Here is an 18,521-nt window from a genome sequence, read left to right on the forward strand (position 1 = left end):
TGCCACCATGCTCTGTTTGCATAGTGGCTTAACATAATACTAGAGTCAAAGAGAGCTTCTGGGGTAGTAGATAACCATAATGCAGCATGCAGGTTTTCCTGTTGGAAGAGTGTGTTTGGGGCTCTCACTGAATTCAAACAATATTGGGCTCCTATGAAGCACCTACACCAGTGTGGACCTCTTGGACTGACTGGCCTGTTTTTGCGCTACAGGTACTATTAAACAAGGCATCCTGATACAAAGGCAATGTAGATTCGGCAAGTGAAGGTTAAGAAGCAGCTTGCACAATATGAAGCTTCAGATGCTACACAAGAACGCTTGCAATATCTAGCTGTGCTAAAGAGGACTATATACAAACCTCTGACAAATAGTTGTTCTGTTGATCTAAGGATCTGAAGTCAGAATCTCAAACACAAACTCCCTCTACAATCCCTATGGTACTCTGAGCCACCTGTAGCTTCAATACCTCTTTGGGATCTAACAAATAAAACAAGCTATGCAAAGTCAGGAAAGACCACACTGTGAATTTATACCTGTTGTTGAGTTACATTCTCATCATCCTCATCCAAGTCGTCCATTGAAATGGCAGATATCTCTGCAGGGTCAATGATGATGTTGGCTTTTGATGCAAGATCATCTATGAAAAATACAAATGAGGAGAGAACTTTCTTTAATTCCTCAAAGGCACACATCCTAATATATATATATTAGATATTTACGTAATTAAAACTTGCTGCAGCAGCATTGTCAAGACATACCTGAAAATGTGACCTCAGGAGTCACACTTTTAAAGCTTCAAACATCTTTTTTTTTAAACAAACATTTTATTAAAGCATTTATGGTTTTATAACAATAAAAGATACAAATACAAATGTAAACATAATCCAGTACGTGACACCCCCCCAACCAACAACCATACCGTGTCAACATAGCTTATACACACAATTCCCAAGTCCCTCCATCTCCTCTTGCTGATCCCACCTAAACTAAACTAACTCCGCCTACCCTGCTCATTTCCTAACACCCCCCCCCCCCCCCCCCCCCCCCCCCCCCCGCCTTATTGTATCTGTTAACAGTTTAGTTTGCCCCGAAGAAGTCGATAAACGGCTGCCACCTCCGAACAAACCCTAACATTGATCCTCTCAGGGCGAACCTAATTTTCTCAAGCCTGAGAAACCCGGCCATGTCGCTAACCCATACTCCGATTTTGGGGGCTCCGAGTCCCGCCACGCTAATAAGATCTGTCTTCGGCTACCAAGGAGGCAAAGGCCCAACGTCAGCTTCTCTCACCCCTTGGACTCCAGAGTCTTTCGACACTCCAAAAATCGCCACCTCTGGACTTGGCGCCACCCTTGGTTTTAGCACCGTGGACATGACATCGGCAAATCCCTGCCAGAATCCCCTAAGCTTCGGACATGCCCAAAACATGTGGACATGATTTGCAGGCCCTCCTGCACACTTCACACACCTGTCCTCAACACCAAAAAATCTGCTCATCCAGGCCATCATCGTGTGTGCCCGGTGGACCACCTTGAATTGTATCAGACTGAGCCTTGCACATGATGAGGACGTGTTGACTCTGCTCAGAGCATCCTCCCACAGGCCTGCCTCTAGCTCCTTACCCAGCTCATCTTCCCACTTGCACTTCAAGCTTCAAATATCTGCATGGCAAAAGCTGCTTTGTTGAACCAAATGAGCAAATATGTCTAATTGTTACTTTAAAGTTTGTTGTAGTGGCTAGTTTAGCACAGTGGGCTAAATAACTGGCAAGTAATGCAGAACAATGCCAGCAGCGCGGATTCAATTCCCGTATCTGCCTCCCCAAACAGGCGGTGGAACGTGGCGACTAGGGGCTTTTCACAGTAACTTCATTGAAGCCTACTTCTGCCAATAAGCGAATATTATTATTATATGCAATGAGGAATGAGTGCCCAGTGTAAACCTATTAAATTATTGTTTTCTTCCCAGAGCCCTTCCCAAACTAGAAAGGACCACAAAACTGATGAAATAATATCTAATCTTGTTCTTCATTTGCCATTCCCTTCCATTAGATGAGTCACAGAGTTAGAAATAACACAAAACTGAATAATAAAAGGGGCGGGGGAAATCACAATATCTCCACAAGATTGGTGACTTACGATTAGAAACCCCAACAAGAGGTTTCTCCTATATTTCGGAATCCTGTGGTTTGAGTTGATAATTTTGCCTCGGCTTTTTTACAAATAATGTTTCTCTTGCTCAGTTTCTTTAAATCAACAGTTTTTTTAAATCTATTTACAATACTTCTGTTTTTATTCTTTACCAGGGATACTTGCTGGAGAATGTGTGGGTGGAATTCCCATTCCAGTCACCTTTGAAGGTGGAAAAAAAAATGCACCACTAAACTTTTGTGTACAGGCTAAGCAGGTGAATTTATTAAACAGATATGTCATTCCAGCAAAAAAACATAATGGGATACTAAACAAGAGGATTTCTATAAGCAGAATCAGACCACAAGAAGCAATATACACAAGTCTGGTCTTATTTGTTCACAGCAGGTTTTTGGTGGGATAGATTCTGACAGCAAATTGCAGGACAAGAACAAATACTGGAAGTCTGAAACAGTGGCAGTGTGGGGAGCACTGATATCTCTCAGCCCGAGGGCCGTGGACTCAATTCCGGCCTTGGATAGCCGTCTATGTGGAGTTTGCACGTTCCCCGTGTCTGCATAGATTTCATCCGGGTGCTCTGGTTTCTTCCCACAGTCCAAAAATGTGCAGGTTAAGTGGATTGGCCATGCTAAATTGCCCCTTAGTGTCCAAATACGTGCAGGTTAGGTGAGAACACAGGGATAGGTCGGGGAGTGGGCCCACATAGGGTGCTCTTTCGCAGGGCCGGTGCAGATTCGATGGGCCAAATAGCTTCCTTCTACACTGCAGGGATTTGATGGATTCTATGGATAGGAGCTGATTCCATATGGAGATTATTCATAGAAGTATCACCCAAGGGAAAATGTAAATGGGAACCAGGAGACAGTTTCCTGATGGTAAACATGTCTTTTTGAAAAATTCTCAGGATGTGGCTGGCACTGGCAAAGTCCCATTTGTTGACCTTCCCAACTCCCCTGCAGATGGTCATAAGCCACCTTCTTGATCCACAACAACGCTGTTGATTAGGGAATTCCAGGATATTGAAGATCTGTAATGAAGGAACAGCTAGATATGTTTCTCTTAGGATGCTCTGCAACTTAGATGAGAACATGAGGCTGATGGTTTTCCTATGATATTGCTGCCATTGCCTCTTCTTGCTGAGGTCACTGAGCTGGGAGGCTCTGTTGAAGTAATCTTGCTAAGTATTACAGTGGGCCTGCAGATCGTACACACTGCAGCTACAGTCTCCTCCCTCTGATGTCAAAGCACAAGTTTGACTGTATCAGCCACAGAAGCAGAGCTGGCCCTTCCATCCTGACAATGTTGGGAATCCCAAGATCCACATTACAATAGATTCCCTAATATTTCAACACACATGGAACTCTAAACTGTCTGCGTTTAGCATGTGCTTAACAATCTCTCCAACTGTTAAATTGTATTCATTAGCAAACTCTAAACCTAACTCCCTAGGCAGGAAAAACACATATTTCACCAACCAGTTGATGATATGTCTCTTTCATTTTATAATTGATTGAAAGAGGACAGGCTCAATTTTGATCTATTTATTTTAAAAGCAAAACAGAAAACCTGTTACACTTAGGTGCTGGGGTTTCGCGCTGTTTGCAAAATCTCTGGGTCTGAAACATAAATGTATGTGATGAAAGTCTTGTGTGCACGAGGAGGATGTCACATGGGAGTTGTACTGTTTATCCTGCTCCACAAGTCCAACATTCAAGGATGGACAGTTACAAACGAAGGTAAGACACAAGTGGTGCAAAACATTTCTTCCATTTTTAAAGTGTATACTATTCAACAGAATTGCTGATCTAATCGCACTGTTTGCATATAGATTGTGTATTCCTGAAAGGGACCAGTGCTTGCATGTAATAGAAGTGAAGGCGGCTCTGGATGAACTGTACACAATTATAAACAACTGCGAAACAGAACACCCGGAGGCCTTGTTCATCGCGTTCGGGGTCTTCAACAAAGCCAACCTCAAGAGTGTACTACCAAAATTCCACCAGCACATCTCCTGTCCCACCAGAGGTGACAACACTCTTGACCACTGCTACTCAAAAATCAAGGGCGCCTACCGTGCCATCCCCTGACCGCACTTTGGAAAATCAGACCACAAGACGGTGTTCCTTCTCCCAGCTTACAAGCAGAAACGCAAGCAGGAAAATCCAGCTAAGAAGGTCGTGCAGTGCTGGTCCAAGGAAACAGAAGAACTCCTACGTGATTGCTTAGAGACAGCGGACTGGTCACTATTTAAAAACTCAGTGACCAACTTAAATGAGTATGCCACCACCGTCACAGACTTCATCAGCTAATGTGTGGACGACTGCGTGCCAAACAAAGAAGTACATACACTCCCCAACCGGAAACCATGGCTCAATCGCGAAATTGACTCCCTACTTAAGGACAGGTCTGAGACGTTCAAGTCAGGCGACCCTGACCTATACAAGAAATCCAGACCGAGATGCCAAGAGAGAACATCAGTTCGCTAGTCACAGACTAGCATTACAGACTCTCGGCGGTTGCGGCAAGGCCTAAACAATATAACGAACTACAAAGCGAAACCGAGCAGTATCTTCAGCAGCAGCGCAACCCTCCCTGATGAACTTAATGCATTCTATGCTCGGTTCGAGCAGGAAATCAACAATCTGGTGTCGAGTGCCCCAGCAGCCCATAACACACCCATACCCACCATCACAGCATCCAAAGTCAGATCGGTCTTCCTGAAACTGAACCTTCGGAAGACGACGGGTCCGGCCGGGATCCCTGTTCATGCACTCAGAGCCTGTGCGAACCAGATGACAGATGTGCTCGTGGACATCTTTAACCTGTCCCTACTCCGCTCCGAGGTCCCCACCTGCTTCAAGAATACCACCATCATACCAGTGTCAAAGAAGAACCATGCAACGTGCCTCAATGACTACAGTCCGGTGGCCCTGACTTCAGTAGTAATGCAGTGCTTCGAGCGTTTGGGCATGAAGCGCATCACCTTCATACTCCCAGAACGCCTTGATCGACTGCAATTTGAATACCGCCGCAACCAGTCCACAGCAGACACCATCTCCCTGGCCCTACCCTTGTAGAAGTGGATTTCATTTGGAACTTCGCTGATAGGGTTAATATAACAGTTCTGAAAAGCTCTGTGAAAGAGATGTCAACAGGTCAAGGGATGAAATAAAGGGAGCGTGTTCTGACCGGCATCTGTGAAAGCAGAGATGTCAGAAGGTTATGGGATGGAAAGAGGGGAGTGAGGCTTTAGTACTATTTAATGTTCTGACCCGCATCTGTGAAAGCAGAGAGGTCAAAAAGTCAAAGAATGGAATGAATGGGAAGCGTTACTTTATTGCAGAGATAGCGCAATTAAGCTCGTTTGACCAGTTGAGACAAATAAACATTGAAATGTAAAAGGAATGGGCTTTGGAATGAGTTAAGCCAGATGGCCATGGGATACAAAAACCTTTGTAATAATATTAATAGTGACTTGTGCTAATGATTATGTCAAAAATAACCTCCCGACCTCGAAGAATAATTCCATATATGTACATGTTCTGGATCCTTGCCAAATCATAGGTGTATCTAGGAATTTAAGGGGACCACCCCTAAGCTGTAAAATGTATAAAAATACAGTCCTTATTCTGGGATTTTGGCACTTCTCGAAGGTGGTTACCCGACTGCTTACAGATTTGTCCCGGCCGTAAATAAACGAATATTCGTTACTGACGTGTTCGAGTGTTTTACTTCTGGACTGACGATCAGATACGTGAAAGCGCAATTCACATTTGGTGGCCCGTACGGGGATCTCCAGAGGGGTCTGCGCAACTAACCGGCGTAATCGACTGAGCTCGTTCAAAGTAGAGGACGAATTTGGCCCCCAACGTGAGTAAAAATTTCTTTTCCACCTTGGTATTCGCCTACTACCAGTTTGATCGTTGCTCAGCCTTGCCGTTGGTTTGTCGAGAAGCCTCTGCGAGATCCAGGTCAGTCCAGCGAACCCGTTTTAAAGAGGGTAAGTGAGTGAACCCTGCGGTTATCGTCTCTAGGGGCAGCCTGAGACTGCCGCCGTGATTCCAGGCAGCGTTCGCTGGAGTTACGGGCGGGGTTGTCAGGACTGCTAGGGGCAGCCTGGGACTGCCGCCGTGATTCCAGGCAGCGTTCGCTGGAGTTACGGGCGGGGTTGCCAGGACTGCTAGGGGCAGCCTGAGACTGCCGCCGTGATTCCAGGCAGTGTTCGCTGGAGTTACGGGCGGGGTTGTCAGGACTGCTAGGGGCAGCCTGAGACTGCCGCCGTGATTCCAGGCAGCGTTCGCTGGAGTTACGGGCGGGGTTGTCAGGACTGCTAGGGGCAGCCTGGGACTGCCGCCGTGATTCCAGGCAGCGTTCGCTGGAGTTACGGGCGGGGTTGCCAGGACTGCTAGGGGCAGCCTGAGACTGCCGCCGTGATTCCAGGCAGCGTTCGCTGGAGTTACGGGCGGGGTTCTCAGGACTGCTAGGGCAGCCTGAGACTGCCGCCGTGATTCCAGGCAGCGTTCGCTGGAGTTACGGGCGGGGTTCTCAGGACTGCTAGGGGACGATTCCGAGCTGTGGGCTCCGGACGGGACTGCCGCCGTGATTCCAGGCAGCATTCTCTGGAAGTTACGGGCGGGGTTCTCGGAGCCTATCCCCCGGTATAACCCATACCTTCACCGAAGAATTTTACCTACTTACCCCTTAATAGCATTGGTGTCCTGGGTCCTGCGTTATTAAGGAAGTGCAGAAAGCTAATAACCACTTAAAATCTGGTCTTCTTGAGTTGTATTAGCTGTTTAAACTTGGCTGCTTTCCTTGTCTTTCTCCAGCCGGCTGCGTCTCTCTCTCTCTCTCTCTCTCTCTCTCTCCTGTTGCTGTTGCAGAGTGCTGCTGCTTCTGCTCCCGGGGTTTATATTCTCTTTCGAAGAGTTATTAAGTTTTAACGACTGTATTGTATATGGGCTTGTTTCACTTTGATAGTTTAAAAGTATCTTTGATGTAAACATCTTACTACAACTAATTATTCATTTCGGGCATATCGTCTCCTCTCAGATCTGATTTTAAAAAATGCTTTCGTTTCAATAGTTAACTTTTATTTCTGTGATTTCAAATCGTTTAATTTTCCAATTGTCCCCAGTTCGTAACTTTGCCTTTGATTTTGACTTAAATGATGTTTCTCGTAGCCAGGTCATCTCCAATTTTCTTTTAATTAACTTGATGTTCGTAGAAGTTTACCCCTGAAATTGACACTAAATTCGACTGAGCATCTTCCATTCTTTCCAGCTGTTTACTAAGAGAGTTTATTTCAATTAAGGTGTGAAACTTTGCTTTTAGCTGTATGCTAAAATTTAACTTGGTTGTGACTTGAAAGACTTGCCTGTTTTAAACATTCGTCACTTAATGCAATTGAAACTCTCATCCATGCTTTTTCAGATGCTTTCTGAGATAGTTACATTCCATGAAGGTGTGAGCCATTGTTTTAGCTTACCACATGAAGCCTGTGTGTCTGCTGAAACCTGCTTGTGAGCAAGAATCTGCATTTTATAACCCTGCTCTTTGCAGCTGCTATTAACCTTTTGTGGGATCTTTCCCTGTACCCTCTCAAACCAGATATTGCCAGACTTTCATGTTTCAAATGACACATTTTTCTGTATTATCAAGAACCCACCGCAAAGAAATTAATTGCCTTGTGGAGGGAATACTGTCAGTCAGTGAAAGATGCATCTATACTGGCTAGCTGGCAGGAAAATGCCTCAAAATTGGGTATTGGTCTCACCAAAGGGGGAATTGTTAAAACAGTAGAGGTCTTACAAAGGGAATGTAAAGAATATAAGAAACGTAAGAATGCTACTCCTACCCCGGCGCCGGTCAGCAATGCGAAGCAAGGTTGGGAGGAGGGGGACGATGGGGATGAGGAACATCTGTTCAATTGCGGGGGACGTCAGAAGCCCCCACAGCCTCCACAGCCCCCAAAGCCCCCAAAGCCCCCACAGCCCCCACAGCCTCCACAGCCCCCACAGCCTCCACGGCCACCTCCGCCACCGCCCCTGGAATGTGATCAGTATTATGAGTAACTCAGTATGTTCAGAACTACATTGGTCTCAGAATAAACAGATAAAGAATTTGTGCTGGGCAGCAGTCAGCTGCGGCAGACTTCGCAATTGCTGCGTTGAAATTGACACTGCATGGCTCCGCAGGGTCCTAGTGCCCGCTGATCACAAACAGTCACTAGCAGAACCGCCTCAAGGAGGCACTCCTCCAGGCCCCTGCCCTTGGTCGACCCTTATATGATCGCCCTTTTCAGCTCTATTGCACAGTCCTTGCCGACTGCGCCACAGCTGTCCTGACCCAACGCCACGGCGACCGCTATCGCCCGGTTGCATACTATTCCTCTAAACTCGATCCAGTAGCCCTTGGCTATCCTATCTGCACCCAAAGTCTTGCAGCTATCTACAACAGCCTGCAATCGGCTGCTAATATTACCCTCCAACAAGATATTACTGTCTATAGTTCCCATTCTGTTACGGCCCTTTTGGGACAGCTACAGACTCAGCATCTCACGATGGCTCGTCAGAATAGATATGAGATTGCTCTCCTTAATAACCCGAAGGTCCAGTTTGCCCACTGCACCACTATCAACCCTGCTGACTTTTTGACGCATCCTCCCACAGACATGCTCGACCCAACTCATGACTGTCTGCAACTGTTGCAAGAAGTCTCCTCGGTTCGAGACGACCTCTCCGATATACCCCTCCCAAGTGCAGATTGTTCCTTTTTCACCGATGGAAGTTCTTCCGTCGGCGAAAGGGGGGATAGACAATCTGGCTATGCAATCATCGATCAAGACGGTGATGGAAAAACAGAGGATTTCTAACCTCCGCTGGTACACCCATCTCACACCAGCAGTTAGTAACACAGTTATTGCAGGCCCTTATGCTCCCAGACAAGATAGTGGTGATAAAATGCGCAGCGCATACAAAAGGCACGGGACTGGTGGAAACGGGCAACAGGAGAGCGGACGAGAAGGCAAAAGAAATTTCTAAATCTGGCAAACTAATGGTGCCTAGAATGATGAGGCAGACTAAAACCCCCCCCCGGAAAAGTCTCCCTCTGAAAAACCTATGCCAACCATTGCTGACATAATCCAAATGCAGGAGGACGCTCCTGCAACTGCTGTAAATATGTGGAAAAACTTAGGATGTATATATGATGTCGAAAATAAGCTGTGGGTCACCCCGGTAGGACAAACATGTATGACCGATGCATTAGCAGCCTGGGTGACCGAATGTGTACACTTTGCAACTCACTGTGGAGCTCGTGCCACAGGGGACATATTGTTAAAAAGCTGGTGGCACCCACGACTGCAAGAAATGGCCCAACAAATTAGCAGTCGGTGCCTAATCTGTCAACAGCACAACCCCGGTAAGGCCGTCCCCTGTGATCCTGGCACAACCCCCTTACCTGAGGGTCCATTTGAGACCCTACAAATGGATTACATTGAGTTGGAAAGATGTCAATGCTATAAATATGTGTTAGTCATTGTGGACACTTTTAGCAAATGGATCGAGGCCTACCCGACTACGGATAACAAGGCCTCGACAGTAGTTAAGGTGTTAATGCGAGAAATTGTTCCGCGATTTGGAATTCCAGCCCGGCTGAGCTCTGACAATGGTCCCCACTTCATAGGTCAAATCAATAAGGAATTCTGTGCTCTGCTAGGAATAAAGCAACAGTTTCATTGTGCCTACAGACCACAAGCCGCTGGAGTGGTGGAAAGGGCTAATCAGACTCTAAAGACTAAACTCGCTAAACTACAAGCAGACACTGGGGCCACTTGGCTCAAACTCCTGCCTTTAGCACTCTTCCAGCTACGTGCCACCCCCGCAGGAAAAACTCGCCTAAGCCCAGCGGAAATACTATATGGCAGACCCTTTCGAACGCCTTGGGACAGCAGTGTTCCACGGAATGTTCAATTCCATTACATGACTACCGAGATGGCTAATTATATATTAACACTAACTAGAATTTTGAAAGGATTACACTCCCGAGTTCGTGCCACCCAGGAAGAAGTCCCATCCATTACTCATGACGTCTCCATCAACCCTGGGGATTATGTCCTAATTCGAAATTGGACACGTAAAGGTTTGGAACCTCGATGGGATGGTCCCCTACAGGTTCTACTCACTACCCCCACTGCAGTAAAAGTGGAGGGACGAAACGCATGGGTACATATGCACCATTGTAAGTTAATTAAGTATCCATGATGTTCTAAACTTTTCCTTTAAGTCCTAGGAACACGAGTACCAGGATGAGGCCCCTCTTCGCCGTCACAATACTCGCCACCCTGCTCTCTCTCGCTGCATCCGAAAGAAGGAGATGCCTGTACGGAAGCCGACACCCACCCATGTGCCGGGAAGGAACCCCACGATGTGGAACAACGACAGATCTCCGATGGATCACCACCGCTATCAAAACCTGCCCGACCACCGTTCCTCCCGACGACCAGAAGCGCCGATTCCTGATTACGTACATGGTTCTAATGTACGATCGCCGCACATGCAGGTGGAACCACCGGTGCATTGATAAGGACAGGGTACAAATTTTACCATCAAGGACTACTCACCCCTACTCGCCTTCCAGAAGGAAGCGGGCAACGCACCATGTAACGGCAAATTCATTTCTGTTTATGTCCTATGTCTATGCTAAGAAAGTGGGTGTCTCCTCTTGCTGGGTATGTACACAGGTCCCGACCCATGCCCATGGAGGCGTTCCCTTGATATCTGTTCCTTTCTCGATCGAACAGACGGCTGAATGGGTTATATTCCAGACAGTTCAGAGAATATCACGCGTCTGGTAACCCATATCAGAGATGGAGTACAGCGCTTGCGACTCGCCGGTCAGGCTGACTGGTGGAGCTGGATGTGGTCCAATTCTTGGGCCACTTACCTATTCCATGGGCTCATTATCTTCGTTACCATCTGTTTGTTGCTCTGTATCATAGCTACTGGTGTGAAATGCCTATGCAACCGTTTGGGTGCCACTGCATTACCACAGATGCTTCAGAGATCCGCCCTAGACGAAAAAGAAAAACTGGTTCCACCTACCCCTGACCTATATGAGGAAGTGGCATCCTGCCGGAGCCTAGTAGAGGAGGAGTACCTCCGCCTCGCTCTCATTTCCATCTAAAGTATCCTGAGTGTTATGTGATCATGGAATGATCAAAGGGGGGAATGTAGAAGTGGATTTCATTTGGAACTTCGCTGATAGGGTTAATATAACAGTTCTGAAAAGCTCTGTGAAAGAGATGTCAACAGGTCAAGGGATGAAATAAAGGGAGCGTGTTCTGACCGGCATCTGTGAAAGCAGAGATGTCAGAAGGTTATGGGATGGAAAGAGGGGAGTGTGGCTTTAGTACTATTTAATGTTCTGACCCGCATCTGTGAAAGCAGAGAGGTCAAAAAGTCAAAGAATGGAATGAATGGGAAGCGTTACTTTATTGCAGAGATAGCGCAATTAAGCTCGTTTGACCAGTTGAGACAAATAAACATTGAAATGTAAAAGGAATGGGCTTTGGAATGAGTTAAGCCAGATGGCCATGGGATACAAAAACCTTTGTAATAATATTAATAGTGACTTGTGCTAATGATTATGTCAAAAATAACCTCCCGACCTCGAAGAATAATTCCATATATGTACATGTTCTGGATCCTTGCCAAATCATAGGTGTATCTAGGAATTTAAGGGGACCACCCCTAAGCTGTAAAATGTATAAAAATACAGTCCTTATTCTGGGATTTTGGCACTTCTCGAAGGTGGTTACCCGACTGCTTACAGATTTGTCCCGGCCGTAAATAAACGAATATTCGTTACTGACGTGTTCGAGTGTTTTACTTCTGGACTGACGATCAGATACGTGAAAGCGCAATTCACACCCTCATCCCTAGAGCATCTCGACAACAAGGACTCCTACATCAGACTCCTATTTATTGATTACAGCTCCGCCTTCAACATCATAATCCCAGCCAAGCACATATCAAAACTCCAAAACCTAGGACCTGGCTCCTCACTCTGTAACTGGATCCTCGACTTTCTGACCCACAGACCACAATCAGTAAGAATAAACCAACAACGCCTCCTCCACAATAGTCCTCAATACCGGGGCCCTGCAGGGCTACGTACTTAGCACCCTAGTATACTCCCTGTACACACACGACTGCATGGCAAAATTTGGTTCCAACTCCAAATACAGGTTTGCTGATGATACAACCATAGTGGGCCGGATCTCGAATAACGAGTCAGAATACAGGAGGGAGATAGAGAACCTAGTGGAGTGGTGCAGTGACAACAATCTCTCCCTCAATGCCAGCAAAACTAAAGAGCTGGTCATTGACTTCAGGAAGCAAAAAAACTACTGTACACACCCTGTCAGCATCAACAGAGCCGAGGTGGAGATGGTTAGCAGTTTCAAATTCCGAGGGGTACATAGCTCCAAAAATCTGTCCTGGTCCACCCACGTCGACGCTGCCACCAGGAAAGCACAATAGCGTCTATACGTCCTCAGCAAACTAAGGAAATTCGGCATGTCCACAGTAACTCCTACCAACTTTTACAGATGCATCTTAGAAAACATCACAGCCTGATATGGCATCTGCTCGGCCACAGACCGCAAGAAACTTCAGAGAGTCATAAACACCGTCCAGTCAGTCATAAACACCGTCCAGTCCATCACACAAACCTGCCTCCCATCCACTGACTCCATCTACACCTCCTGCTGCCGGGGGAAAGCGGGCAGCATAATCAAAGACCCCTCCCACCCGTCTTACTCACTCTTCCAACTTCTTCAATCGGGCAGGAGATACAAAAGTGTGAGAACACGCACAAACAGACTCAAAAACAGCTTCTTCCCCGCTGCTACCAAATTCCTAAATGCCCCTCTTATGGACTGACCTCATTAACACAACACCCCTGCATGCTTCACCCGATGCCGGTGTTTATGTAGTTACATTGTGTACCTTGTGTTGCCCTATTATGTATTTTCTTTTCTTTTCTTTTATTTTCATGTACTTAATGATCTGTTCAGCTGCTTGCAGAAAAATACTTTTCACTGTACCTCAGTACACGTGACAATAAACAAATCTAATCCAATATACAAGACAGGGTATAAGTTTTGAGAAGTGCTACAGCGAACAAAGGAATAGGATGAGGCCATTTAGCCCCAGGAGCCCATTTCACCATTCAAAAAACAAAGAGCATGGCTGATCTGAACCCCAACTCCATATTGCCCCTCATCCCTGATAAATCTTTGTTAACCAGCCTCCGATTTAAGATTAAGTTTCAACTCAGAATCAGCTGCCATTTGTGAAAAAAAGTTCCAAATTTCCACCACCTTTTGTGTAGAACTGTTATCCTGATAGATTAGCTCCAAACTTTAGGCTACATTTCCTAGCTCTAGGCTGCCAAACCAGCCCTTAATAACGTGAAAGTTCAATCATATCTCCCCTGGATCTCCTAAATTCCAAGCAATACAACCCTCCACAATCCCTCAGTTGGGTAAATCCATGCTGCATTCCTTCCAAGAACAATAATTCCAAAGCTTCTACACAGTTTTGATTATATCTGAAGGGGATCAATGTTTGCTTGCAGGGAACAGTGGGGTGTTTACAATGTTGATCCTGGACACTGCAGTTGGAATAAACTGAAAATATGAACTATACTGAAAGACATTTTTCAATGGAAATTCAACAGCAGGTAAAGTTCCAAGGCAATACAACACCAAAAAAAGTTTCAGCAAAATTTATAAATGTTATCATGTGTTAAGTGGGGCAAATTAATTATCTTCTGTGATCAAGTAAATAACACACAAAAGGAAGACTCAGAGGAGGGAAGAGTAAACACCCACGAATAAACAAATACTGCAAATCTATTGTGGAATGTAGAGCAAGAAACATATTCAGAAATATAGAAAATAGGAACAGGAGGCCATTCGGCCCTTTGAGTCTGCTCCACCATTCATCATGATCATGGCTGATCATCCAACTCAGTAACCTGTTCCCACTTTCCCCAAAGTCGGACTTTGTTGAAAAACTTCTGAAAATCAAAATAAACCAGGCTCTCCCTCGTCAATTCTACTGACTACAGCCTCAAAGAATTGCAGTATATTTGTCAAGCATGATTTGCCTTTCGTAAATCCACATTGACTCTGTCCTAACTTGCCAGTTTTCCAAGTGCTCTGCTATTACATGTTTTGCAATTGACTCTCGCATACAATAATAATAATAATAATCTTTTATTGTCACAAGTATGAAGTTTCTGTGAAAAGCCTCGTTGCCAAATTCTGGCGCCTGTTTAGGTCAGCTGGTGCGGGAATTGAACCCACACTGCTGGCCTTGTTCTGCATTACAAACCAGCTGTCTAGCCCACTGTGCTAAATCAGCTCTTCCACAACCAGTGTCAGGCTGACTGGTCTTCAGTTCTGGTTTCTCTTTACCTCCCCTTTAAAATAGTGGGGTTTTCTTAGCTACCCTCCAAACTGTAGGAACTGTTCAAAATCAATAAAATCTTGAAGGATGACCACCAATGCATCCACTATTTCTCGGGCCATTTCCTGAACTGGGTTGTAGTTATCAGGCCCTGGGGATTTATTGGCTTTCATCCCCATCAATTTCTCCAGTACCATTTCCCTACTAATATTGATTTCCTTCAGTTCCTCCCCATCACTAAACCCTGTGTTCCCCAAAATGTCTGATACGTCACTTGTGTCTTCCTTTGTGAAGTCAGAACCAAAGTTTCTTTGTTCCCCATTATAAATTCCCCCGTTTCTGACTGTAAGGGACCTACTTTCTTCTTCATCACTCTTTTTCTCTTCACATAGCTATAGATGCTTTTACAGTCAATTGTATGTTCCCCACAAGCTTACTCTGGTCTACTATTTTCATCTTCTTAAACAATTACTTTGTCCTCCTTTGCTGCGATCTATACTCCCAATCCTCAGGTTCACTGCTTTTCTTCTGGCCAAACTGTATGCCTCTTCCTTGGATCTAACACTATCTCAAATATCCCTTATTAACCATCGTTTGGCCATATTTCCCCTTTTATTTTTGTATCAGACAGGAATGAACAATTGTGCAATTTACCCATGCACTCTTTGAATGTCTGTCAATCCACCATCATCCCTTTAAGTAACATTTCCTAATCCACCACAGCAAATTTGCGCCTCATACCATTATAGTTTCCTTTATTTAGATTCAGGACCCTAGTCTCAAAATCAACTGTGTCACTCTCCATCTTGATGAATGTAGAACTTGTTGTACATTATATTTCATATTTGGACAGCATTGTTATTAAAACTCTGGTTAAAATGGACAAAGTCTATTAAAACTGAAATTAAAAAATCAGGGAAGGTGGGGTCATGATTGATTACAACCACTTACTTGGTTAAAGATAAAGGGCTAATGAAAGAGAAAATGAAAATGTTGGGAAATCTCAGCAGGTCTGGCAGCATCTGTAGGGAGAGAAAAGAGCTGACATTTCGAGTCCGATGACTCTTTTTCAAAGAATTCTCTGCACTTTCTGGGGCTAGGTGAATGCCGGAGTGATTGGCGCCGCTCCAGCCGGTGCCGCAGGGACTGCGTGAGTTCGCGCATGCACCGAAGGGCTGGTGTGGTTCCGGGCATGCGCAGACCAGCCGGTGTATTTTGGCACATGCGCGGGGGGGGGGGTGTCTCTTCTCCGCGCCAGCCATGGCGGAGCCCTACAGGGGCCGCGCGGAAGGAAGGAGTGCCCCCACGGCATAGGCCCGCCCGCAGATCGGGGGGCTCCGATCGCGGGCCAGGCCACCATGGGGGTCAGCTCCCCCTGCGCCCCCCCCCCCCGAATGACCGCCCACACCGGCTTACATGCCAGGTCCCGCCGGCAGGACTGGCCAAAAACAGATGGTTCCTCGGCTCATCGGGGCCTGGAAAATTGCAGGTGGGGGGTGCGCTGCCAAAGGCCTCCGACCGGCGTGGCGGAACCCCGGCCCCGCCCAAAAATTGGCGCCATGAATACGGCAGCAAGTGTCAGGATGGGATTTGCGCTGCCCCCCGGGGATTCTCTGACCCGGCATGGGGTCGGAGAATCCCGCCCCAGTTTTGCCAAATGCTGTCAGGTTGAGCAGATGTGTACTGCACCTGCTCTTGAAAGGAACTCTCTCCAAAAGTCTCTACACAGCTAAGCAAGTAACCTGTTTTGTTAACCTTATTTAAAAGTGGCATTTGAACTACATTGGGTGGCTTAATTGGAATTGGTAGATATAGATACCAATCTATATCCCGTACCAGCCTCCCCGGACAGGCGCCGGAATGTGGCGACTAGGGGCTTTTCACAGTAACTTCATTGAAGCCTACTCGTGACAATAAGCGATTTTCATTCATTTCATTTCATAGATAGCAGGTTTAAGTTTTATTTTCTTTTATTTAAGAGCTGTTTAACTGTTAATTGTAAAGCTATTTTTTTGATGTTAATGTGGTTCATTCTGTGTTTAAATTAATGTTTGACATAAAATATACCTATTTGTCAGAGTCATCACCTGGGGTGAAGTGTCCTATCCTCACAGTTTTACAAATAGAAAATTTGTTTGGGGTTCTCGTCCGTGTCCTAACAAATGTTGGGGTCTGGTCCGGTATCCTAAGAAAATCTTGATGAAGAATTATCATATTATGGTCACTCATCCCCAAATGCCTTGCACAAGTAGACTGCCAATTATTCTTTTTCCATTAGACAATAGCCAGTATAGGATGGTCTGTTCTCCAGTTGGTCCCTTGTAACATAAATAAGCAAACAATGTACAGCTGTGCTGATAAGCTAGTTAACAGTTAAGAAGTAATGTAAGATCCATTAGACGAGTAAATTTACTGTTATGCTTAGGTTGTTGATCAATTTTACAGCCCATATCATGCACAGGATGTAGGCTTTGCTGGTTAGGGCCAGTATATATTATCCATCCCTAAATGGCCTTGAGAAGGTGGTGGTAGTCAGCTACCTTTAGAATAACTGCAATTCATGTGATGTCGGTACACCCACAGTGCTGTTAGAGAGGGAGTTACAGGGCATTGTCCTAGTGATAGTGAAGGAAAGGCAATATATTTCCAAGTCAGGATGGTGTGTGGCTTAGAGAGGAACTTGCAAGTGGTAGTGTTCCCATGAAACTTCTGCCCTTGTTGTTCTAGATGTTAGTGGTTGCGAATTTGGACGGTACTGCCTAAGGAACCTTGTTGAGTTCATGCAGTGCTGTTTGTTGATGGCACACAATGCTGCCACTGTGCATCGGTGTTGGAGGGAGTGAATGTTTGAGGAAGGGTTGGCACTCAAGCGGGTTGCTTTGTCCTGGATGGCTTCAGGCTTCTTGAGTGTTTTTGGGGCTGCACTCATCCAGGCAAATGGAGAATGTTCCATCACACTCCTGACTTGTACCTTATAGATTGTGGAGAGGCTTTGTGAAGTCAGGAAGTAATTTGCGCGTATGAACATATGAGCGTACGAATTACAAACCAGGCCACTCGGAACTTCTAGACTGCTCCTCCATTTAATAAGATAATTTGCTGATCCGATTGGAACCACAAACCCATATTCCTGCCTACCCCCAATAGCCTTTCACCCCTTTGTTAATCAAGAATCTATCTAGCTCTGCCTTAAAAATATTCAAAGATTCTGCTTCCACTGCCTTTTGAGGAAGAGAATTCCACACTCACCACCCTCAGAGAAGAGAAATTCCCCATATCTATGTTTTCAATTGGTGACCCCTTATTTTAAACAGTGACCTCAACAGGAAGAATCATCCTCTCCACATTCACCTTATCAATACCCCTCAGGATCTTAAAGGTTTTGATCAAGTCGCCTCTTACTCTTCTAAACTTCAATGGATACAAACTTAACCACTCTGACCTTTCCTCATAAGACAATTCGCCCATTCTTGGTATTAGTCTAGTAAACCTTCTTTGAACTGCCTCTAACGCATTTACATCTTTCCTTTAATAAGGAAACTGGTACTGTTCACATACTCCAGATGTGTTCTCACCATTACACTGTACAACTGAAGCATAACCTCCCTACTCTTGTAATCAATTCCCCTCACAATAAACAATAACATTCTATTAACTTCACTAATTAAAGGGCAGCACGGTGGTCTAGTGGTTAGCACAGCTGCCTCACGGCGCTGAGGTCCCAGGTTTGATCCCGGCTCTGGGTCACTGTCCGTGTGGAGTTTGCACATTCTCCCCGTGTCTGCGTGGGTTTCGCCCCCACAACCCAAAAATGCGCAGAGTAGGTGGATAGGCCACGCTAAATTGTCCCTTAATTGGAAAAAATAATTGAGTAATCTAAATTTATAAAAAA

At 45.6% G+C, this 18,521-nt stretch overlaps 1 protein-coding gene across 2 annotated transcripts in view; it reads right to left on the reverse strand.

The window, feature by feature from the left end:
- LOC119973187 (E3 ubiquitin-protein ligase RNF123) overlaps positions 1-18,521 on the reverse strand; it is a 537,603-nt gene that overhangs the window by 313,961 nt on the left and 205,121 nt on the right. For both annotated transcript variants that reach the window (XM_038810837.1, XM_038810836.1), the window contains exon 22: positions 534-637. In XM_038810837.1, coding sequence (XP_038666765.1) covers positions 534-637 — 104 coding nt within the window. The remainder of the gene's footprint in view (positions 1-533; positions 638-18,521) is intronic.

This window comes from Scyliorhinus canicula, chromosome 11 (genome assembly GCF_902713615.1).
Source record: "Scyliorhinus canicula chromosome 11, sScyCan1.1, whole genome shotgun sequence".
Lineage (NCBI taxonomy): Eukaryota > Metazoa > Chordata > Chondrichthyes > Carcharhiniformes > Scyliorhinidae > Scyliorhinus > Scyliorhinus canicula.